Raw genomic sequence first — 24,663 nt, 5'->3', positions numbered from 1 at the left:
GGCAGCGAGGGACGGTCAGGTGTACCCAGGGCGTGCTGGAACAGCCAGGCTTTACCACGACATTCAAGTTTTTCCACTTCCAGTCCTTCCCCTCACAGTAAGGACTGAGACAGATCACAAACACGCCAATTAAAACAAAACAAAACAAAAAATAAAATAAAAAAGGAAAAGAAAGCAAGAAAAAGGAGCCCCGATGAGCATCACAGTACTCCACTCTCTGCCATTTCCACATTTCCATACGCCCGGCTGCTGCTCCCTCTTCTCTCCCCAGCCAGAGCCCATGCCTCTTCCGATACCCAGGAAAACATTTTGTTCTGCATTAAAGGCTAAAGCTAACACATGACCAGCGAGAGGCAGCAGTTTGTTTAGCTCTTGGAGTTTATTTTAATTGCGGCCTTGTTTTGTAATGAGGACGGCCACGGCAGGGGGAGCCTTCTGGGATGCAGGGGGCTGTTCCGGGGGAGTTTCCTTATCAATAAAAAGGAGTCTCATCTGTTTAAATTAACAAGAACCGGATGGAATGTGTGCTGAGCTGCTTTGTTTTCCTGGAAGTTAAACGGTACACGTTCACTTATTAAGGATCTCAGTGGCTGGCAGGGATCACAGGTCCCCTCCAAGTGCCACCTTCCACATCCCCAGCCTTCACTGGGGAGGAAGGAGGGGGAGAGAGACGGGCCCTGCATTCATGCTGACAGGCAGAAAACAGCCTGGTAAACCTGAGTAGTTTGTTATGATGATGCATGAAAAAAAGAAGGAAAAAAGAAAAATCATGTGATTTTTATGCAAATCAGGAGAATTGGACGGTTAAAAAACCCCTAAATGTCAGGTAGATAAGATCACATACACCTAGAGCAGTGTCATGATATTCTCTGTACGTTACATTCATACTGGAAACCAAAACGTGTTACAGAAATCAGACACCCACAAAAAGCTCTGAGATTGCACTAAGAACAGGTTCCTGCAAAGCACCAACCTCTGACAAAAAAAAAGAAAAAAAGAAAAAAAGAAAAAGAAAAAAAGTAGGTTAGATTAGAAAACAAGATAGTTCAATACAGCCAGGGAATAGGCTGTCCCTGCGCAGCGTGCAGCCTGGCCTCAGTGCACGCACATTAATATGCACAAAACTCCTTTTAAGTAACGTTTGTGCGGCGGCACCCGGCTCCAAAATGGTCAGGCTGCTCCCGCAACCCATCCTCAACTGCCACGGGGAAGGGGAGAGATTTACCGGCTCTCTTCTGTCAGGCTAAACTTTTCTCTCCCAGACACGATTTTTGTTTTCTTTAAAAGTCCTGGCAGCTATTTTGTACAGTGATGGGTAAGCCTCATGGCCTGAAGGAGTTAATTTCGAAAGAAAAATTATAGTGGGGCACTGTTTATTTAAGCAGTATTTTGTAGAAGCAGCAGCGCTTCTTTCCAGAAGTGCAGTTCACCTGGGAAAAATACGCACTGGCCTCAACGCTGCTTAAAAACCCGCTCTGTGTCCCCTGGGGGGGGACGACCCCAGCCCCGGGGGCTCCCATCACGGCAGAGGTGCCCCTCCAGCTCCAAGGGCCTCCACCAGCAAACTGCAGCTCTCAGGGAGGGCTAAATAATTTCACACCGTTTTGTGCCCCACACGCCAACATGCAGGCAGAGGGGCTGCTTTCCATCCGAGGAGCTTTGCCAGGGGGACAATGGAGAGGCTGGAGCAGGATGCCCACAGAGCGGTTTGAGGCACCTGTAGCGATGCCCAGTGCTGCTCCTGACTCCGCTCCCACTCCTCGGAGTGTGTCCAGAAATACCCCTGCCAACTCCAAGGGGAGTTCTCCAGCAGCATCGTCCTTGTCCCAGCACCGCCAGGCAGCGCATCAGGGTTCAAACCCCTGCCTGGGTGAGGGGGGTCTCTCCAGGGAGAAGGGTGTTTTCGAGGGGGGGATGCATGAGGCTGGCCCCCCACAGCGGGGTGACTGCAGCTCCCCACTGGTGGGGCCGAGCTGCTGCCCCTCCTGGTGCCGCACAGGCACCTCGTGGGTGCACGGGAGCTGCCCCAAGGCCGGTGGGGAGCGTCCCGCAGCCAACACGGGGGCTGCTGGTGGCTTCCCACCCTCCCCACCATGGGGCCACCTTCCCCCTGCACAGCCAAGCCGCTTGCTGCGGGCCAGCAGAGGCGAGGGAGGCCATCCCGTGGGGCATCGCCACCCTACCCGCCTGGCAGCCACCACCACCGCCTGCCACGCTGGTCCCCAGAGCTGCGACCCAGATGGGACAGGCGAGGGGAGAGGGTGACAAGGCCTCGCTTGGCCCTGACCCTGCTGGCCAATGGGGGGAGAGGGGTCCCAGGGAGACAACCCTATCCCCGGCACCCCGAAGCCCCCTGTGAGGCACTGCGGGGACCTGGGCTGCTTTGGGGGACAGCAGGAAGCAGTGGGAGGTGGGAGTGGGTGGCAGGAGCCACCAGAGAGCTGTGGCCGGGCCCTGGGTGATGGAGAGCAGGGAAGAGAAGGTACAGAACCAGAGCAGAAAGGCCAAAAACGCCACAGAGGCACCCAGGCCGCCCAGTTCCCAGCCCAGAGGGGCTGCTGGTGGCTGCTCTCTGCGTCCCTGTAAGGAGGGGGGAGAGGATGGAAACTCTGATGCAAGCCCGGCTTGGCGGTGGCCGGGCAGAGCGAGACATCTCCCCCATAAAAGTGCTACTTGAACAGAAGCCGTGCTCGACCTCGGGTCTCTGCCAAATCACAACCCCGAGCAGCAGCCCCCTCGCTGCTACCGGCCGTCCCGCGGGCACCGGGCTCCGCTGGGCACCCGCTCCGGCTGCAGCGACAGCGTCACAAGCTGCAGAGAAATGACAAACAGAAAAGGTCTTCCCCCCGCCACCATCACCACCAGCAACCTCCTTCCTTTTAATTTCATTGCTGTAAAAAAAAAGAAAAAAGAAAAAAAAAAAACAAACCCAAAACAAACCCCCAAAAAACCCCAAACTTCAAAAAAATCCCGGAGCTGAATTTATATTATTGTGCCCGTTGTTCCTCCGGCCGCTCGCGGACGGCCGGGGTCCTCTCCCTGCCCGGGGACGACACCGGAGTCGCACAGCTCAGGCTGGGCTCGCTCGCTGGGAATTAAATATTGCTTTTTAACTACAGGAAAGCCGTCTCCAGCATATCTGTTCCATCTTAAGTGTCTCTGGAGCACCATCCCTGTCTTGCCACCGGGCTATTTTTAATGATGAGTCGGATTAGCAGATGGGCTTTCTTCCTAATTTTTCATCCCCCCCACTACTACCACCCTTCCTTGCTTCAAAGCATTTCGGTTCAAGAGCTCAGCTAAGAAATCAAAATAAAAGCAGCACCTGGGGACTTTGCGTTCAAGGTGGCCGCTCCGCGGGGCTCGGCGGTAGCTGAATCAGTAGCTCTGAGCAATTGCATTAGTGGACCGAGGGCACCGTGACCTGCGGTGGTTATTCTCGTAAACAAATTTCTATTAATTGCAACGGCCCGGGAATGGCATCGCGGAGCGTGCCTTCCCCCTGCTCCCCGCCACCGCACCCCACAGCCCCCAAACCCGACGGGGGAAGACAAATGAGCCTTGGATGTGCTGAGCCACCCCTCCGGAGAGCAACCGCGCAGCAGGCCCGCTCGGAATAAATACTCAAGGCTGGGGGACAGAGAGGTAGAAATCTCGACGGATTTACATACAGGGTCATACATTTCCATAGAGGTCCGGGGGAAGGCCGGGGTGATGGGCCCCCTCCCTCTGCACCCCCTTGCAAAGCCCAGCCGAGCCAGGGCTTGCAAAGGTTTTGCATTATTGCCCTCCCGCCGCCCCAGCCCACCGGCAAAGAGGCCTCTGCCCAGCCAGAGGCAAAAAGTGCCGAAATCAAACCCCTTCCAGCAAAGCCAGCGCGGTTTTGCATCCCCAGCACAGTCCGACATTTCCATACAAGCAGAGTATTTACAGACTTACAGGTTATATTGCAACAATAGTAACAACAGCTACAAAGAATTAACCCACCACTCCAGAGTCCTGGAAAGGAAAAGAGAAAACGGATCAAAAAAAAAAAAAAATCATCTTTTTTTTTGTCTGGAGAATCCTGGCAAAGAAATACAAAAATCATAAAAAAAAAAAAAAAGAAAAATTCAAAACAAAAAGGAAGAAGGGAAGGGAGTACATGGGGGGGGGGGTGGGGGTGGGGGTGGGTGTCTTTAAGGAAAAAGCTTCTTTCCCCGAGAGTAAATCCCGTCGGAGGCCGTGAGCTGAACGTGGCTGTTTGCAAAAATTATAAAAAAAGCTGATTGAGGGAAAAATAATTACAAAAAAAAAAAAAAAAAAAAAAGAAAGTAAAAATCCAGTGCAATGCAGCAGGATCCTGGCTTTGCTCGCTGGGTTGGTTTGTTTTTTGTTTTTTTTTCAGGGGGAGGGTTGCTTTTAGACGCGAAAGTGACCCCCCGCCCCAAATTAAATATAAAAATAATTAAAAATAAAAAAAAAATAAAAGGCGTAATAATTTTTTTTTCAGATCTCTTCCTTTTCCCTCTCTTTCGGAGAGGCACGGGGCGTGGGGGGTGGGGGGGTGGGATGTGTGTTTGCACCGCCCGGAGTTGCACCCGGGACCCCCCGTTCGTCGCCGCCGTCGCCGCCGCCGCCGCCGCCGCCGCTTGCAGCTCCGCGCCGCGCGCGCTGCTCCGCGGCCGCGCGCCGCCACCCCGCCGCGCCCCCACGTCACACACAGCACCCGCCGCCACGTGACCCGCCGCCCGGGCGAGACCACTGGGAACGGGGAGAGGGGGGGAGTGAAGGAGGGAGGGCGACTCGATGGGACCCCCGCCGCCGCCGTCGCCCTCCCGGGCAGCGCGCCCCCCCCCGCGCCGCCCCCACAGGGGGCGGCGCGGGGGGGGCCCGCGGCCCGGGAGGGCGGCGGCGGCGGCGGCGGAGCGGCAGGGGGAGGTCCGCGGCCCTCCCCATGCTCGGCGCAATGGTAGAGTCTGCAGCTCAAATTCCGAGAATTGGGCTCTGTTGATTCTTAGAACTGGGGTTCTTAGAAGTGGTGATGCAAGGAGTTTCTAGGAAAGCCCGGAGACCAGGTGATTGCTGCTTCTATTGCCGCGGCCGATTTTACCCTTTAATTCTCTCTCGCTCGCTCTCTCTCTCTCTTTTTTTTTTTTTTTTTTTTTTTTTTTTTCCTCTCCATTTTTTTTTTCCCTCCTCTTTCCCTCCCTGCCCCGCTCCGACGCCTGGCGCGGAGCCGCCTCTATATATTTCTACCCATTTTTTCCCCCCCTCTTTCCTTCCCCCCCTTTCCCGCTGCAGGTGCCCCGGCAGCCCTTTATTATATTTTTTTTTATTCTCTCCTATTCCCCCCCTCCCCCGCTTCATTTATTTAATTCTACAGACACACACACGCACACCGCCTCTTTCCTTGCCCGCTGTCAGGCGAGAAAAATAGGGGTGCCTGCATGTCTTAACGCTGGGACCGTGTATAAGGGGAGGCGGCGGCGGCGAGGGGGGGAGGTGTCTCCCCTCGCCGTCCTCTCCCGGGGATTATCGGTTATCTGGGATTATTGGCTTTCCCGCACGCGTGACGGCCGGGTGGGGACGGGGAGGACGGCGGCGGCTCCGCTCTGCACCTGCAGCCGCCCCGCGGGCGCAGGACGGCGGCGAGCGCGGCCGCCGGGCTGGTGGCGTTTTGCGTGACTCGGGGTCGGCTCCCAATGGCTGGATCCCTCGGTCGGGGTGTGTTATTAACCCCCCTCCTTTTTTTTTTTTTTTTTTTCTCCCCCCTTCTCCTTCCTCCCTTTTATTTTATTTTTTTTTCTGTGTGCGTCTTATGTCGCTGTTGTCGTGCCGCCAGCGCACAAAGCCGCCGCGGAGCAGGGCTGGCGGCAGCGCGGGGGCTCGGCGGCACCGGGCACCGCCGCTCCGGCCTTTCCGCATCATTACCCCCCCCCCCCCCCGCATTTTCATTATTATTTTAATATAAAATCATTATCGTTATTCCGTCTCCGATGCAACTGCGGAACGGCTGGTGGTGCGTTTTGCAACCTGTGGCGGGGCTGCGCCGCGGTCTGTCAAGCCCCGGGCTAAGAGCGGGCGGTGATGGAGAAGACTTGCGGCATTTCTCTGCCCGGGGAAGGGGGGAGCCCGCGGGGAGGCTCGGCCGGCGCCGGCTGCCGGCCCCCGAGCCCCGCGGAGCCCGGGGCAGGGGGGAGCCGCGCTCGCCTCGACGGGGTGTGCCGGGGCGGCAGCGACCGCCTTTCGCCGGCTGGAAAATAAAACGCCAGGCGAAGCCCGCGAAGGGGGAAGAAAGTGTGCGGAGCAACTCCGAGTGTTACGCGCAGGGCTCAAAATAATAATAATCGCAACCCGCGCCGGGAGGAGCAGGGACCCTGCGCCGGGAGGAGGGCGGCCGGCGGGGGAAGCGGGGCGCAGCCGGGCAGGGGACGGGGTGCCGGGCGCGGCGCGGGGGAGCCGCCCGGTGCCCCCAGCGCAGCCCTTCCCCTGTGTTTACTACCGCGGCGGACTTGGCGCGGCGACAGGCGCTCGTAAATCTGCCGCCGGCAGCCGCGGGGCTGGCCCCCGGCCACACGCTATTCCTGGAGCGAGCGGCGCGGCCGGCCGCGCAACCCCCGCGCACCGCGCCCCCCGGCCCACCCCTCTCCCCGGGAAAGTAAAACCGGGTAGGGAAAGGGGACAAGGCTTCTTTTTTTTTTTTTTTTTTTTCCCCCTTTTACTAAGGTGTGTGGTTTTGTGTGTGTAGCTATATTATTTGTTTTAAACCCCCCCTGAAAAAAAAAAAAAAAGGCAAAACAAAACTGAAAAAGCCTAACTTTGTTATGAAAACTTTAGTGGTCGGGCGGCAGCGACCTCTCCCGGCTGCCCCCCTCCCCCCCCCCCCCCCCCCCCCGGCCCTCCGCCTCGCCATCCTGCCCCCCCGCCTTTAGTTTGCAAAGTCACTGTATGAAATGTTATGAAATCGCCTCTTGGGAAGGAGGGAAAGAGAAAGCAAGGCGTTTGTTTAGAAAAATCTGCAGCGGCCTCTCAGATGTGCCTAAAAAGCTGCCTTTGACCCCCCTGTTGCATTTCCAGGGAAGAAGCAAATCCGGGCTTAAAATCATGAGTCAAAAACAATAAAAACAAACCCGGCCCTGGTTAGTTTTTTCCACTGACTTCAGTAGGCGCAGGATCAGTGCGAAGGGAGGCTGGGGCCGGGCGGGTGAGGCTCAGCAAAGAAGCGCTGCATTGGTCTGACGTTTGTCTGGGGCCACATTCCTACCTGTGCCAGCAGAAGTGTCAGCAGGGCCGGGTATGGGCTCAGGCCCTTGTTCGATCTGAGGATGCTTATTGATTCCTCTCCTGAGCTTTTAAATGCGCTACAAATTATTATTTGCTGTATTCTTTCAAAGGTTTAAAGGATAAGTGCTTTAAGAGCAAATACAGGCTTCCTCCTGCAGCCCTTGGGTTACAGTTCAAAAATTGCTTTAAAAATATTTTAGGGGAAACCTCTCTTTATATAGACATGGAGAGGCAGAACCTGATGTTCTGTTCTTTTCTCCTAACGAGAGGATCCCAGGTTTAAAACTTAGAGACGACATTTTTTGCTCCATGAAACAAGTCACCAAGCCATTAAAATATTCAAAGGATGTCTAGCAATTTTCCAGAAGAATGGATTATTACATTGTTCCAGTAAGAAAAGACTTCATCTCCAAACGTTCAATTTTGACTGGCAAAACAGATCAAAGATCTCTGGGGATGCATTTCAATTCCAATTTCCAATCCCCCTCAGTTCTGACTGTCTGAGTCAATATTGGGAGAGGAAGTGGAGGTTAACTGGTTAGTTATTATTGCAAAGGAAGAAGTCGGAACGAGAAGTGATTCTTACAAATCACACCCCCCAAAAAAAAAAAAATCCGTCAAAAGTCTTTATAATACTTTTTAGACATCCTTGTTTGCAGCGCTGGGAGGACTTCAGCCTGCTGTCTGATGAGACAAAAATAAACCTAGCAGAAACATTAAGTTTTTCAAAACAAGGCTGGAAAAGCTCGTAAAAGTAATGTTGCTCAGACGCGTTTTAAAAGAAACAGAATTACATCGACAAAATTATATGTTTTCCAGGTTTGGTTGGGGTGTTTTATTTTCCAAGGGGAAAATTTGCTCCTGCAGCAAAGCTGACTGGTGCCATCTAGTGTCACGTCTGCTCCCTCCGCCCGGCCAGGGCAGGGGCTGGCGGAGCCCAGAACCTCGGGAGAGTAGGGACGTATTTATTAACTGCTCATTAAAACAAAAAAGAGGGGGGGGGGGGGGGGGGAAGAAAAAAAAAAAACAAAAAAAAAAACCAACAAAACCCAACACCAAAACTGCTTGCCAGCTAGGAGGAAGGTGGCAGAGGAAACTCTGGATGCCACTGAACTTGCTTAAGGAGTCTAATTGGAAACAACCGAGCACTTACTAAAGTCACTGACATTTCCATATGGAGTTCTCTCCGGGTCTGGTCATGAAATCACATGTGAAAATCTTTCCAAGTTGTGGTGTTAATCTGCCCTTGAATTTCTGCCTAATTTAGGATGTATTGTAAAGCTATGCTTTTTTCTTTTGTTTTGTTTTTTCTTTTTTTTTTGGGGGGGGGGGGGGGCGGGGGACAGCTTTCAGCCCCAGATGGCAACAACTTAATACTAATTTGTAGGAATGGTGTTTTTCTTTTTTTAATAAACAGTGATGTTGTCCTCAAAAACACATTACAAATACAGATGGTAACACTTTGTGAGACAGTCCTGTGTTGTAGGAGCAGGGGTGGGTGTCCTCTCATTTTATATTAATACTCCATTAAAAAGAAAATCAAATCTTGTTACAAAGTCTATAGGGGAGTAAAATGAGGCTCTAACCCGTAGGTGCATTTCTCAGCGTGCAGCTTGCGTATGGTATTCACATATTTATGGCACTGAGGTTGAAGAACCATTTCATGCCTGTTTTAGTCCATGTGCTGTAATATTTGGGCTGCGAACTCTGCACAGAGAGCTTTTACTGATTCAGTTGGAGCCTGAAATGTTGTTTGCAGGTTTCTGAGAAGTTTGTAAAATCTAAATTTGGTTAAAAATTGCCTGCGTGCTCATAAGCTCTTGTTCCATTTTATAGTAGCATGGGAGTCTATAAACGGGAGCCCTGTATGCTGAGTGCCTGTATTCTTTTCTAGATCTATTTTTAAACCATTCTTCTGTTTGGCAAAAAGTGACACTTGGTTTCCATGTTTACAGCAGGCATTGGCAAACCTCAGGAGTTCACAGTTTGCAGTTTGGTTAGATGAGTATCCAAAAGTCAGCATCTGACCAGTAAACTACTTCAGACTGCAAATTTAGACTGCAAATGTAGTCCTCCCTGCTTTTTTTTTTTCTTTTTTTTTAATTATTTTTTTTTAATCCATGCTAGATCTTGTGTGCTCTCATTGCTGCAGGATGCTGGCAGCCAAAAGGACACACACCCCCTAAATTGGAGCAAGTGTGTATTCTTCAGGACTGTTTTTAAAACTCCAGTAATCTCAGTAGAGCTTCACAGCTGAAACACAGGGAGAACTAAGGGCATTGGGAGAGGGGAGAAAATTTTGGTCTATATTGTTTTACTCCCGCTCTTTCTCCTGGTCAGTGTGCTGCCTAGGGGACTACATGGAAGGTACCCACGAGGGACGGTGGGACCCCCGGTTTACAGAGGGGACAGCTTGGGACAAGCACACTGCAGGACAGTGAGTCCTGAAGAACGTGTCCTGTAGTACTCTCTGAAATGGGTCTCCTTAAATCTGTTTGGCTAAATGTAGGGCTGAGGGGCTGTCTTTCTCCTGGCCAAGGGACCCCAAGCTGCCTGTGTGTCTCGTCCCATCCAGGTGGGATGCCTAAGTGGTTCCTTACTGCCAGAAGGAGCTGTGCCACCCTCAGCCCCAGGAGGACAGAGACAGGGAGGGGAGGGGTCGGTGCCGGCTGGTGATGTGCCACCCCGGTGTGGGGTGGGTATGACTGGGCACCTCCTCCTGGCCCGGCTGGACTCGGGACCCTGGCTCAGCTGCTGGGGACATCCAGCCTCCAGCTGTACCCACTGCCGTTGGGCTGGCAGCTCGGTGCAGGGCTCGGTGTTGGCAGGGTACGGTGTCCTGTCCCTTGTTTCTCTGGAGTAGCTCCCTTGACTTCAGCTGGGATGCGGTTCCTGCCTTCCCCTTAAAAAATTAATGTGCCAAATTGCTTGGGGGTCGTTTGAAATGCTGAAGAAGGCTTGACTCCTCTCTTCCCAAGGGCGCACACTGCCTCTGCCTCGCAGTCAGGGGAGTCCTCTTTAGTGGAAAACATTGGAGGCGGTTTCAGTGTGCTTCCCCCCCCGCCTCTGCGTTTTTCTTCTGCAAAGACCAAAATAATGTGGAGACTTGAGCCGGGCCAGCTTTCAAGGGCAATCCTTTTAAACCCTCTTTTGAAGTACAAACTATAAAGTTCCCTGCAGCGCTTGAGAAAATATGCAGTTTTCCTGGTTCCAAATGCTGATAATAAACCCGTCCAGATAATGTATTGCATTTCCTAGAAACATTTGTTTGCTGGCAGGAAATTGGATCAGACTGAAAGTTAGCAGAGACCGCTCGATAGAACGAGTGCAGTCCGCTCACGGAAGGGTACGACAGAAAATACGGACAGGGCTTGCACTAGCGATGCTGCTTTTGATCTGTGCTGACACTGTGCGCTAGGGACTTGTCTTGGTCTCTTCTGGGGTTATTATTAACCCAGCCACGTTTTGGCCTAGACACCAACCAGAAGCTACTAAATTAATAAAACTCTGCTGTGACAGCTAAAGGACGCTTAGTGCCCCCTGATTGCATGACATCGGGAAAGCTGAGCTGGGTGCTTGCACACCCCCCAGTCAAAAGCATCCTCTTCACCATGGCTTGTAGCACCAATGACTGTGCTGGGGGGGGGGGGACACCCCAACACCACCCCAACACCACCCCATTTTCTTGGTTGTCCCCTCTGGTCGCTGTTCAGGAGAAACCAGGCATCCCTTGGCAAGGTGGAGGCAGCTGGCAGTGTGCCATGGCAGCAGATGGGATGTTCCTGTGGGGGCTGGGACCCTGCAGGGTGCTGGGAGTGGGGAGGAAAAGGGAGGGGGAGGATGGAGCTTCCCCTGGGCGGGCAGTTTCAGAGCACTGTGTGGGATGAGGCTGTGGGGAAGGGAGACTGTACCCAGCCAACCCTCCAGGGTGATGTGAGGGAGTCGGCGCTGCGGGCTCTGGAGGGGTAGGAGAGGGGGGGCACAGGGGAGGGGGAGTGATCCCAGGGAGGGGGAGTCATCGATGCCTTCCCCAAAAACTATGCATTTGTGGATGGGTGGGGGCAGAGACCACAGGGTATCCCCCATGCATGGAGGGGCAGGGAAGCAAGGAGTTCTCCCTGTGCATAGAGTGGGGAGGAGGATGGATGAGAAGGGATTCCCTATAAATGGGGGAGTGGATGGATGGCAGGGTTTCCCTGTGCGTGGCAGAGATGTATTTGGGAGGGTGGGGGTGGGCAAGTCCCTGGTTCTCCCCCTCTGCCCTTCGGTGGGGGGAGCCGTGGGGGGTCCTCCCTTTGCATGGGGTGGAGCTGCGAGGGGGTCCCCACATGCAGGTGCGCTCTCCCCGTGCTTGCTGAGCCGGCTGCAGGGAGGGCAGAGCCAGCCCTGGGGCTCCCTTCCAGGAATGGGTTTTCTCGGGGAGGTGCCGGCGGGGAAGGGCCATTCCCTGAACCGCTGGGGCAGACCCATTGCCTTCCTGGAAGGCAGCAGCAGTGGCGGTCCCCGTATGGCCACCCCCCGAAATGTGCCCTGCGTCTGACCCAGACCTTCATCTCTGGGCACAGCAAGCCCTGGTGCGCAGCCCTGAGTGCTGCTGGAGAGCTCACACCAGTGAGGTACTGGGCAGGAAAACTGGGGCGCAGTGGGTGGGAACAGGGGCTTGGGGTGATGCTCTGGCCCCAGCTGAGCCTGGGGGAGCCTCATGGGCTTTGGAGGGGGGGTGTGCATGGTGAAAGACCATGCTCGGCTGTGGTGGTCTTTTCTGCTCCCCATCGCTGGTTTCTGCTCCTTGTTGTCTGCTTCTCTGGTCAGAGCATCCTCCCATGTTTGGGGTGCAGAGCTGGTGCTGTGCAGAGGCTGGGAAGGGCAGGGTTAACCTGGCTCTGCAGAGTGAGGGGAAGGAAGGTCCCTTTCCCCTTTTGCATGCCCACATCCTGCAGCTGGGAGCTGTTGGGGATACACCTGCTGGGCTCTGGGGCTGTGGGCTTTGCAGCAGCACAGCCTGGGGGAGGGGTGATTTTGGAGTGGGATGGGGGGGGGTGGGGTGGGTGCTGTGCTGGGGTCCAGCTGTGGGAGAGGAGCTGGATGTCTCCCCAGGCAGCGCTGCAGCCTCACTGTGAGTAAGGGAATTTGGCGACAGCAGCAGCTTCTCACGTGATGCTCATGGGCGCAGAGTTCATCTCACAGTTTGTAACTTTGTTGGTTTATGGATGGGTCACCCTCCCCGTGTCTGTGACACCGGGGTGAGGCCCCCGGGAGCCCGGTGCAGCGCGTCTGCTGGCACAGCCGAGGTGGGGATGCCACCCAGCTGCCCCCAAATGCATATATTTGCTCATCTGGACGCACGGATGTGTGCTGGGCGATTGATGATAGCTGGCAGAAAGTGCGTACAGAAAGGTCAGAGTCTGCAGTATTTGGGAAATGAGTCACTTTTTGTATGTGCGTAAAGTTTTAAGCTAGCCAGGCTCAGAGTGGCTCTGAAGATTTGCATTTGATGGCTGGAGGGGCTGTAAGACATCCTTCTGAGTTTTGTGTGTGATACCTTGCCTTAAACGTCACTCTTCATCCCATCCCAGTGTCTCTGGGAGTGTGAGGGGAACTTGGGCTCCAGATCCGAGCATCCGAGAGGGAAGGGGACACTTGTCCTCAAGGGGGCTGAATGGGCTTTACAAGCTCTGGCAGTCTTACTGACTCCATCCAGTTTTTAGGGGACATCCTCATAATAATGTGATGATGGTCTTGGGGGTTTGTGGGTTCACTTATTTATTGTACTTCTCCCTGCTGGGGGCGGCTGCCTGGGAACCTTCTTCCTGCGTTGGTTCTGGGCCAGTTGTCTTTGTTGGTTTTAGGTAAATTAGGGAGTAATGGTGTGAGTTCTGGAAGGCAGTTAACTCCTGGGTTTCCTTGCCATGCTGCCCCCAGCAGTGTTGCCTGTGAAGCCAGCAGACGGAGACAAAGCTTGTGGTTTAGGGGAAGGCTTTTACAGCAGGCAGAGGAAGGCATTTGTTCTGGGTCTTCATCCCGTCTCCGCACTGGCTTCCTATGCAATCCTAGCCAAGTCACTTTGGTGCTTGACGCCCATATCCTCCCGAGTCTGTTCAGCGGTCCCGTCCCAGGGCGTTTTCACCGGTGTCTGGAGCGCACAGATATTCATAGAAGGGCAGTAACTGTTTTGGGAGGACTGGATTCAGGCTCTTTCCAGGTTTCTGAGCAGAGTAGCAGCAGATGTTTCTGTCAGTCATACCTGTTAACAAGGTGCTGGGGAATAATGGCATTGGTCTTGAATGTGGCACCAGCCGGGAATTCAGTCTTGGCAGGGGAAGAGTTACCTCCAAAAGAAGTGGTGAGAAAATTCTCGCTTGACTTCCCTTCCCCACCTGCCTTTAAGTTCCTGAGTCATGGAAATGAAAATCTCCTTGGCATCCGCCCCATGGTTTGGGCTAGAGGGTGTGGAAGAAGCTATGATTGGATTCTCAAAGCCTGTGGTTGTGATAAGAACGTACTGTACCGAAGAAACAAATGTTAACCTTACTGGAGAGTAGAAGGTTTGTTATCTTTAGCTTTTATCCAGCTGATACTTGAGTGAAAACAGCAGGCTTGTGTCCTGCCACAGCCAATTCATAATTACCAGCTAATGTGGCGATTGTTTTCTTGTGCCTTTATTTGTAGGTTTGAAAGAAACTTTTGGACTGTGAATTGAGGCATTGGGTATGTAAATTTAAATTTTGTGCTTTTCCTCCTAGCCCTCCCTTCCCTTTACCACATTGAATGAAATATTTCATTAGACCCAGCTGGAATTTGTTTTCAGGAGAGCAGCTGCTCTGTAGAAAATACCGTACGTTCATATGCTGCTGGGGAAAAAGGAGGAGTCAGGGTTGTGGGAGGGGGTGGATTGTGGAGGAATTTCACAGTGAGGATGCACATTCCAGCCTAAACTTCAGACACAGGGAGATGTGGGCTCTCCTGGGTGCTAGTTGGGAGGACACCTCTGAGATGGGTCAGCGGGTGTTGTGTTGGGGGAAGGCTTCATGTTCTTCGACTAACCCAAGCCTTGCGCATGGGGAGAGACTGGGCTGTGGTGTGGGTAGCAGCCCAGCAGGTTAGATGAGTTCTGCTCCTCATTGCCACCACCGATTTATTGGGAAACTGTGGACAGGTCTTCTCCAGAGTGGCCACCGCTCGGGAGCAGGAAGGTATTTTGCTGGTGGGTGAAGGTTGGTGCTCCACTGAGGGCTGGATTTTCCAGGTGTTGAAATCCTTCAGCCTCAGTTGGGACCTTAAGGCTTGTTCTGATTCCCGTGGCTGGATTTACAGCCAGCCAGCCGGCGGGTGAGGGGATGGCTCCTGAAGAAGATCAGAAGGCTTAGGAAGCTGTGTGTGGAGCTTCATGGAGATGAACCCAAGCGGTGGTGGGAGGAGTGGGCTGGGGCGGAGCCACCGTGGGTGAGGCAGGGAGAAAGAGGAGCCTGTTAGCTAATCTTCAGGAGGGTCTGGTTGCCTTTGCCCGCCAGCTTGTTACGTGGGACTGAGACACGCCAGGTCTCACCGTCAGCCAAGACGCCTCACTGAGCAGCCTGGCAGGCGCTTGGTGTGGTGCAGGGCGGTTTGCCTGGGCACCAAGGAGTTGGTGCTGTCTCTACCAGTGGCAGCTGGCCATCTGAGCACGTCCCAGGGCAGCAGCTCCCATTCCCATTCTCCTCCTCCTTCTGTTTTGAGCAGACTCAAGATGGCCTCGCCAGCAGATAGCTGCATCCAGTTCACCCGCCATGCGAGCGATGTCCTCCTCAATCTCAACCGCCTTAGGAGCCGGGATATCCTGACCGATGTTGTCATCATTGTGAACCGGGAGCAGTTCAGAGCCCACAAAACAGTCCTGATGGCCTGCAGGTGAGAGCAGGGTCCTGTCCCTGCCTCCCTTCCCTGCTCCCTCTGCCTTTGGCCACCAGAATGCTGCTGCAGCCCCAGGGAGGCTCCTGAGGTTTACAGACAGGGAGACAGAAAGAGAAGCAGAACTGAAAGGGGCTGCCAAGAAATTTGCAACTGTAATAGGATTAGAGCTGAGAACTTTTGCCTTCAGTGCGGTGCCCACACCTCTCTCCTTGCATGCCCATGCCTTTCTCCTCCTTGCATGCCCACGTTGCCCACGCACGGCCCACAGAGACAAACAGGAGCACAGCAGTCATGAGGCACACCCTGAAGGCAGAGCACAAATGCTGCACAGGGGCAGGACAGGGCAGGGGAGGGAGGGCTGGGTGCTCACCAGGGTGAGTGAGCCCTCTGTGACCACGGCGTCCCTGGCCACTGCTATTTTTAGAGCTATTCCTCCCTGGCTCCCAGGCTGCTGGCTGCACCCACCTTTGTTGCTCTTTTTCCGAAACACGGTGGGGTCTAAAATCCCTTTCCAGCTCCTAGGATTGCTGGAATTGCTTCCTAGAGAACACTAATTAGCATCCCACCATTGCCCAGTTGAATTACAGCAGATGCTTTCCAGAGTCTCCTGCTGACAAGATATACAAATTTGAAAAAGCCGAGGTTTGACTATATGAAAAATGTTTTGCCAACATTTCCATTTTTTCTCCCCGCCGCCCCCCCCCCTCCCCCCCGGCCCCAGTTACAGAGTAAGCGTGGATGCACCAAGAGGCTTCTGAAAGGCATGAATCAGAGTGGGAAGGGGGTGGTGGGTGGTGGTAAGAACAACAAAAAAAAAGAAGGGGAATTTCTAAATGGAGGCAATGGGGAGTTGTTGAGCAGGTGACATCTAAAAGCAGGCTGTTCCAGTTGGGAAAAGTGCAGTGCAGAAGACGCTTACTAAGCTGCAAAACCAAGCTTGATAATAAGGGGGAAGCTCCGGGAATTTTCTAATTGCCTCCTCCTCCCTTCCCGTTCACAAACCCCTCTGCGCTAAGGGATTTTGGACAAATTCTCCTTTTTTTCCTCTGAATTGTCATAACACTTGTCTTCTCTCCTGTCTCCTCTCTTCAGTGGCCTCTTCTACAGCATCTTCACTGACCAGCTCAAGTGCAACTTGAATGTCATCAACCTGGACCCTGAAATTAACCCTGAGGGGTTTTGCATCCTCCTGGATTTCATGTATACATCCCGCCTGAACTTGAGGGAGAACAATATCATGGCCGTGATGGCCACAGCACTGTACCTGCAGATGGAGCATGTGGTTGATACCTGCCGAAGGTTTGTCAAGTCTAGGTAAGCACCGTGAGTGAACTTTGGAGAGCCTGGGATGGTGTGTTTGGGGGGTGAGAGGGCAGAACTGACGAAGTATCTGCAAATGTATCCTTATGGGCTGAAAATGACTGCATCTCCCTCCTTTTTGCCTGGTTCCAGTGAAGCGGAGATGGTGTCTGCTGTGAAGACCCCAAGGGAAGAGTTTTTGGCTGGACGGATGCTGAGCCACCCAGAGGTGATGGCTTATCGGAGCAGAGATGTCTCGGAGAATGGCATGCCTCTCCAAAATGGGTCCCTCTGCAATGGGAGGGCCTTTGCACCCGGTTTGATCAATAGTTTGTCTGGATCCCCCATTTCTTACCATGGATACAGCCCTCTCCCTCTAAATAGCTTCCTTGTGGATGATGAGTTGCGGGAGATGAGGATGCCTCTCTCTGAACTCTCAAGGGCAGGTTCCTTCCCCAAGGAGCGGATCCTGCCATGCGACAGCTCCAGGACAATCCCCACCGAGTACATGAGAACCATTACCGACATCTCGGCCAACATGTGCCATGCTACCATCTACGCTCCGAAAGAAGGTGCTGCTGAAGAAGCCAGGAGCGACATGCACTACAGCGTAGCCTCTGGCCCCAAACCTGTTGTCCCTTCGATCCGGAACAATCCCTATTTCTCTTGTGACAAAGTGGCCAAAGAGGAGGAGCGGACCTCTTCAGAGGATGAGATCAGCCAGCACTTTGAGCCTACCAACACCCCCCTGGACCGCAAGGGACTCATCAGCCCCCAGAGCCCCCAGAAGTCAGACTGTCAGCCCAACTCACCAACCGAGTCCAGCAGCAGCAAGAATGCCCGCATCAGTCAGAACTCCAGCTCCCTCTTCACCAAGAGCCCCACAGACCCCAAAGCCTGCAACTGGAAGAAGTACAAGTTCATCGTCCTCAACTCTCTCAATCAGAACACCAAGCAAGAACAGTGCTGACCAGAATGAGATGGGAACCCTCTCTCCTCGCACCTACGTGCCCATGTCCACTTGCCAGCAGTCCATGGAGCCGGAGCATCTCAACGTGCAATCCCCCACCAAGATAAGCGTGAATGGAGAAGACTCTACTATCCCGCAAGCCAGCAGGCTCAACAATATCGTTAACAGGTAAGAAGATCTGCACCCCCCTACCCCCCGACCCCATCCCGCCGAGAGACGGGACTCCCTGCATTGTTGCTGAGGGTTTGGAAGTGTGTGAAATACCTGTAGCGTTGGGCTGGGGATTCCAGCCGTGAGCAGATGGAAGCCTGTGCATTTGGTGGAGCACTGCCAGTGACATCAACTGGGTGCCAGATGTCCCCACCGTAGCGGTTCCAGCCTGGACTGGCAATGGAATTGGGAACATTGAGTCAGGAATCCCTGGCTCACTTTGGCAGCTCTGGAAGGTTTCTGAAGCCTGGATTTGCCCTCCCTGGTTTTCACCAGATTCCCTGTGCTTCAGGCTTTTGTTTGGCTGTAAGCGCTGGAACAGCCAAACTACCGGAGAACAGTACGCTGGCCTCTGGACCTGGATGTTTCTAGAGAACTTTGAGGTTGTTTGGTGAATGGGCACCTGAAGGATTGAGGCTCAGGGACCTATTGTTGATCAGGGCTATGCTGTGCATCTCACCACAAAAGTGTCCCCATAAAACATGGCTGTCCCTCGTGTCTGGAAGGGTGCAACCAAGGGCTCAGTAGCTCAAGCACAGCAAGAGCCTTCTCACGGCTGTGTGCGTTGCTGTCCTTCCACAGGTCCCGGGATGGGTCCCCCCGGAGCAGCGAAGGGCAGTCCCCGCTGTACATGCATTCGTCGAAGTGCAGCTCCTGTGGCTGCCAGTCCCCACAACATGCTGAGATGTGCCTTCATACCCCTGGCTCAAACTTTGGAGAGGAGATGGGGGAAACCCAGTCTGAATACTCTGACTCCAGCTGCGGTGAGTCTTGCATCCCTGGTCACCTTTTTCAAATAGCAGGCAAGAGGGCTTTGCAGTCTGGGCACCCATCCACCCAGTGTCCAAGTGGGAATTCAGACTTGTCCCTGATGCTGGTGGATCCCAGGGTGCTTTACAGTCCCCTCTTAACTGGCTAACCAGCTGTGTGCATGCATGTGAGGGACACACGCACATGGGAATTGCTTCCTTCCTCCCCTTCCTCAGCACCATCCAGATACCTTGTGCAGGGAGGTAGTCACCGGCTGCAAACTTGGCAGCTGAAGACAGGAAACAAAGTGCACCCCACCCCACCAGAACCACAGGAGAACAAGCTTGGCAGATGTAATGACCCTAATGGGGATTAGGCAAGATGGTGTGTCTCATGCATCCGTCATATCATCTTCATTATCAGGGAGCCCAGTGCACACATCTGGAGAAATGCAGATAATGAGGCTTGCAATCTTGTTGCAAAACTCTACAAGCCCAGAGACAAGTATCTGTGCACCCATCTGCCTGTAGCTCAGGGAGAGGGAATGCAGAATTGTCACCTGTGGTATGGGCAGAGATCCACAGAGGGAACCCCACTGGTGATGCTCAAAGCTGCATACAGTGTTTAAGAGTTACACACCCTCCTACTGGGGGGACCTACCTTGCGCTTCAGATGATGATGGTCTTCCCATGGTCAGGGAAGACATCTGTACATGTAAAGGTTTGAGACCTCTAAAGGTTCTGGAGGTGCTCCAGAGCAGAGCATCCATTTTTCGGAGGATGCCTGATAACTTGGGTGTTTTTATGGACCTCTCTGAAAGATGTCCGGACGAGATGCTGGCTTGTTGGAAGCAGCTTGTGTTGCACTGAAGGAGGGATGGCTCATGGTGACTGCACTCTCAAATCATGCATGTTGTTGCTGTGTGCACAAGAAGGTGAAGGTCAGGAGCTCTGACCATGAATACCTGCACTCAGCTTGTTGTTCCACCACTTGCTCTGGCTGCCCCTCTCCACCATCCCAGACCCATCCCATGGCCTATCGGGGAGCTGGCCCATGCACTGCCCATCTCATTGCTCTCTTCTCTGCCCTGCCAGAGAATGGAGCCTTCTTCTGCAATGAGTGTGACTGCCGGTTCTCTGAGGAAGCCTCTCTCAAAAGACACTCTCTGCAAGTCCACAGTGACAAGCCCTACAAGTGTGACCGCTGCCAGGCCTCCTTCCGCTACAAGGGCAACCTTGCTAGCCACAAAACCGTCCACACAGGTACAGTGTTGGCCACCGGGACAGCTTACTGGGGAGGCTGTGGGTTGCTGGGCATGTGAGCATTTGTGGCTGGCTTTGTTGCAGGTGTAGCATCCCCTGTTCTGTGACACAAGCTGTCCCTGGTGGGAAGAGCAAGGTGCTTTTCTTGGCACTGCCAGGGAGCCCTTGGGCAGAGCACCAAACCTGGGAATGGCAAGAGATGCTGCCTGGCCTCACAGCAGGGATGGAGCTCAAGCTCCTTTGCTGTCAGGTGCTGGGCATCACTGTTTCTAAAGGCATCTTGAAAAATGCACAGCTGGGAGCAGGTGCATGGCCTCCGGGTTACCTTGTCATAGATTTAAAAAAAAAAAAAAAAGAAAACTTAAAAAAATAACCAGAACATTTAGGGAGAAGTCTGGGATATTTTTTCCCCTGCATCCTAGAAATCCAGATCCTATCTAGCCTGGCAGAAACTCTGCTGATGGGAAAATCTGTGAATGGATGGACTCTGAATCAGCACAATGAAAGCTGAGAAAGGAAGGGGATATTAAGGGTTTAGCCATTTGCTGACAAACCTAGGGATTTTTTTTTCGTGCTTTTATTGATGCTTAACATGTTAACAGCCAGTTCGCTAGCTGGGGAAGGGAAGTCTGGGCTGACAGCTCAGTGCTGCTGCACTGAATTAGACATGAATTCCCTGCATTCTCAGCTGAGCTCCAGGAAGGCTGCACAGGTGAACGAGATGACACAAGTGCCAGGGCAGGGTTCAAGGGTGCATGTGGTCAAAGCCTGGAAACAAAAGAAAAAGGCAAGAAGGGAAAGGTGTATGGCTGCTTCTCACTCCCCATTGAGCCCATCTTCAACAAGCCTGAAGAAACTAGTTGAAACCTTTATGCAGCTCCCCACATCACCGGGAGCCAGCAGCAGCAGTGATTGTAGCTGACCTGGGAGCTGGGTTATTGGGTGTTTTCCAGGAGACCTCCAAAAACTGAGTGTCTTCCAAAAAGAGCTTTCCGCTCTATCAGCTCTTTTTACTCCTCTAAAGAGGTGACAAATGGCTGAGGCAGGACATGCTGGGGACCGTGAGGAGCCTGAAGGCACCTGTGTGGCCCTGCACGGCCCACTGACGGCTCTAGGGAGATGCAGGTGCCAGCTGCTGTCCTGGGACCAGGAGGACTGCTGCTGTTAATCCTCACTGGCAGAGATGTCCAAATTTCTCTCTTGCCCTGAAGGCTGCCTCTCCCAACCCAAGAAAGACAAAGGTACCCACAGTGCCCAGGGCCCTCCTGAGCTCACCCTGCTCTTGGGGACACCCTGAGCTGCCCTGACCAATGTCCGCAGCCACCTCCAAAAGGGACAGGAGTCAGGGCTAGTGCTCTATGCCATGGGGTCTGGCGCCTGAAGACTTAGCTTTGGGGAGTGCCATATATATATATATATATGTATACATGTATATGTATATGTAACGGATCATGGGGGCTGAGCACACCTGTACCTAACCCTTCTCCCTTTCTTTTGGGCTCTGCAGGAGAAAAGCCGTACCGCTGCAACATCTGTGGGGCACAGTTCAACCGGCCGGCCAACCTGAAAACCCACACGCGCATCCACTCCGGAGAGAAACCCTACAAGTGCGAGACCTGCGGGGCCAGATTTGTCCAGGTGCATGTGGCCTCTGGGACCTGCAGTGCCTGGGGAGGTGGGACATGGCCGGACCTCCTGCTCAAGACTGGTGATGCCTCATGGCAGGGAGGAGGCTGATGGGCCACGCTCGCTGCCTTGGGCAGCTGTTGCTGTGGTGGTGTGGGTAAATAGGGGCCTTAAGGTCTGTGTGGGCCAGTTTGGCTTAGTAGAAAGCCTGATGGCTGGTTTAAGCTCCTCTCCTCAATTTGCTGTGAAGGGTTGGAGGTATCAGACCTCAGACACATGTGGGCCTGGCTCCCAGCTATAACCCAGTAGACAAAAAAAGACATCTGGACAGAACCCCACTCCTGCTGGGATGTCCTTGGTCCCGGTGGGATGCCCTCATCCCTGGGGCTGTCCTCACCCAGAGCTGCTCTCTCTAGGTGGCCCACCTCCGTGCTCATGTGCTCATTCACACTGGTGAGAAGCCGTACCCCTGCGAGATCTGTGGCACACGCTTCCGGCACCTGCAGACCCTCAAAAGTCACCTTCGAATCCACACAGGAGAGAAACCGTATCATGTGAGTGACCCTGGGATTTTTGGGGTTTTTTTGTTTGGTTGGTTTTTGGGTTTTTTTGGTGGGAGCTCTCAGCCAGGGCTGGAAGAAGAGGCTGCCAAACCTGGCGGCTGGGAGGGCGCTGGGGCATTTTCATGGGCTGGTTGCAGCACCCCAGTGCCTGTCACCAGCCTCGTGATGCCCCACACCAAGGTCACATCCCTGCTCCTTGTGTCCGGTCCCCCTCTCATGCATCAGCCGATGCTGATGTATTTTGTCATGAGCGGCTGCGTTGGAAACACTGACGTGCAACCCAGGCTGGGTGCGTCTTAGCTGCTCTTCTTTTCTTCCACCCTATGTGGAAGAAGGTCACACTTCTCCAAATAGCTGTGGCTTAAATTACAGCCACCCGCTGTGTGCAGGGATGGGAGAAAGGAGCAGAAAGCCTGGCCTGAGGTTCTCCATGTCAGTGGTACCTGTGCCCAGCAAGAAGCCTACCCTGCCTTGCTTGCAGCCCTGGGGGCTCCCAGCTCCTTGCTGAGGGTTTTCTGGCTTTCCCTGTCTGCTAGAGAGGGAATTGGAGCACAGCTTCTCATCCAAACATCCCCCTGGAGCCATCCAGCTTGGCAGGGGTCAAAAGCCGCTCCCAAAATAGCCCTTTAGCTGGTTTGAGCATCTAGATAAGGAGCTTGGTGCTATGTCCATTGGAGCCAGGGTCCTCTCCTAAGGGACCTCAGCCTTTGTGCATCCCATAAACTGGAATGTGCTGCTGAAAGCCTGGGATGGGGTGCCCCCAGGTGCTGCTTCTCCCACCACGTTCCCACTTTTCCCTCATCTACTGATACAATGGGCGCAGCATCCTGGGGTAGTGGGCAGAGGACAGGTATTTGCTGCAGGACCCCCACCCTGAAGGGAAGGATGTGCCCCCTGCCATGGTGTTTCACCCCCTCTGCCTTTGCCTCTCGCCCCACAGTGTGAGAAGTGCAACCTGCATTTCCGCCACAAAAGCCAGCTGCGGCTTCACCTCCGGCAGAAGCACGGGGCCATCACCAACACCAAGGTGCAGTACCGTATCTCCGCGAGCGAGGTGCCTCCGGAGCTCCCCAAGGCCTGCTGAAGGCAGAGGATTTCCCAGGAGGAGGTCACCTTGGGGCGGGAGAGGGGAGAAGCTGTCCAAAGGATACTTGCAACACTTTAAAAGAAAAAGGAGGGGGGGAAAAAAGAGAAAAAAGAAAAAAAAAAAAAAGAAAAATTCATCACATGATGGAGTGCCTCTAAACCCATAGTACAGATAGGTGGAAAAACATTAGAAACCTAAAAAAAAAAATTACAAATACACGGGTTTTATTTTTCCCAGTTATGTGAAACAAAAAGAAAAATAAAATTATTCAGATCTTACTGTATATAAAACATAAAAAAATAAAAATAGTCATTTTAAATGTCTGTGCAGTGGAGTGTTGATAAACTCTGGAGTCTAACCTTCACAGCCTTTGCCGTTTGAAGATGAGGAATGTAATGTTGATTTATGGGAACAGATTTTTTCTTTTGTATGCAAAATGTGTGTTCTTTTAAAAAGAAAGTATGCTATTAAAGAGAGGGCTTTAACTTTTTTAACCAAAGGTGAAGGAATCTATGGCAGAGTTGTAAATATATATAGATATAAATATATAAATATATATATAAAATAAATATATATAGACCTTTAAAAAAGCTATATTAAAAATATATAAAATGCATTAAAGGCTCAGTTGGACTCTGCAGGCAGAAGCCACTCTGAGAATCTTTATTATGATAGAGCACTTAAGGAGATATTTTAAAGTATTGCATCTGTACAAGTAAGAAAATATTTTGTCTAAATGCATCAGTGTATTTGTATTTTTTTGCAAGTGAAGGTTTACAATTTACAAAAAAGTGTGTATTAAACCAACAAAGCTGCAGAAGGAATTTAAAATAATAATAAAGTGTAATTTTTTTTGTTCTAGTTCTCAGTCTGTATATATGTAACATGTGGTTTCGCACGGTGCCTTTCTTTTCAATGGAAGTTTTCAATGTATGGACTATATTGAGCTCAGTTTCTTCAAGGTACAGCCTGATGTTGCGAAAGAAGTTTTGGTGGAATTCTCTATCGGGGAATGTTTCTTTTTATTTTTTTGGTTTTGGGGTTTTTTTTGTCTTATTTTACATGCTTGTGTTATAAACAATCTCGGGAGACAGGGTTTGGGCTGTGTCTAAACTGCATTAATGCGTTCTGTAAAATATAGCTGTACAAATAAAAGAATAAAATGAAGAAAAGTGAAGTATGATGGAGTGAGAGGGGTCTGTTCTTGCCTGTCCTTCAGCACCTTGAAGGCCAGTTGGTGCCCTAGGAAGGGGCTGAGCACCCGGGCAGGGGCTTCTTCCAGGGTCAAGTGAAGATGGTCCCTGGTCTGAGGTGGGAGCAAGCCTCAAGCTCCCTGCTCTGCAGCCCAGTGGGGACTCTCCCATGTGCCACCTCCTTGATACTTCATGCACTCGCACTGCGGAAATAGGGCAGAGCCTGGGAGGGACCTTTTGCTGACCAGCCCAGGGCCGGTTCCAGATGGCCGGGTGATTATTTATATTTCCTGGAAACTCAATGCAATTGCCAGGATCACTCAGGGAAGAAGGCTGCCTGCTGTTCCTCTCACTTTCCAGAGCCTCGGGCTGCAAGAAGCTGCCAGTTCCACCACTTTGTGCAATGGTTTGGTGGAGCAGGGTCTGTAACCCCCTCCAGGAACTCGCTGACCAACATCATCTCTGGCCTCCCAGCCATTGCACGCTTGCTGCAGGCTAAAGCTGAGGAGTCCCCCTGCTCTCCTGCGGCAGTGAGAGGAGATGCTTT

At 52.8% G+C, this 24,663-nt stretch overlaps 2 protein-coding genes across 2 annotated transcripts; one reads left to right on the top strand and one right to left on the bottom strand.

Moving 5' to 3' along the window:
* Window positions 1-360: 360 nt before the first annotated feature.
* LOC130158080 (uncharacterized) lies at window positions 361-4,676 on the bottom strand. The gene is made up of 2 exons (XM_056358429.1): window positions 3,326-4,676; window positions 361-2,811 (listed from the first exon to the last, which is right to left on the bottom strand). Exons 1-2 carry the CDS (start codon window positions 3,912-3,914, stop codon window positions 2,330-2,332), a joined length of 1,071 nt encoding a protein of 356 aa, XP_056214404.1. The 5' UTR covers window positions 3,915-4,676; the 3' UTR covers window positions 361-2,329.
* A 262-nt stretch (window positions 4,677-4,938) lies between these two features.
* On the top strand, window positions 4,939-24,103 carry BCL6 (BCL6 transcription repressor). Its single transcript, XM_056358428.1, is given in 11 exon segments — window positions 4,939-5,057; window positions 13,936-13,974; window positions 14,986-15,153; window positions 16,249-16,470; window positions 16,609-17,416; window positions 17,418-17,593; window positions 18,218-18,399; window positions 19,480-19,647; window positions 21,155-21,285; window positions 21,690-21,827; window positions 22,777-24,103. Coding segments are annotated over 9 exon segments (2,130 nt in total). The 5' UTR covers window positions 4,939-5,057; window positions 13,936-13,974; window positions 14,986-14,992; the 3' UTR covers window positions 22,921-24,103.
* Window positions 24,104-24,663: the final 560 nt, after the last annotated feature.

Source organism: Falco biarmicus, chromosome 13, assembly GCF_023638135.1.
Source record: "Falco biarmicus isolate bFalBia1 chromosome 13, bFalBia1.pri, whole genome shotgun sequence".
Lineage (NCBI taxonomy): Eukaryota > Metazoa > Chordata > Aves > Falconiformes > Falconidae > Falco > Falco biarmicus.
Note: the sequence above shows the minus strand (reverse complement) of the source record. Positions and strands in the feature narration are given on the sequence as shown.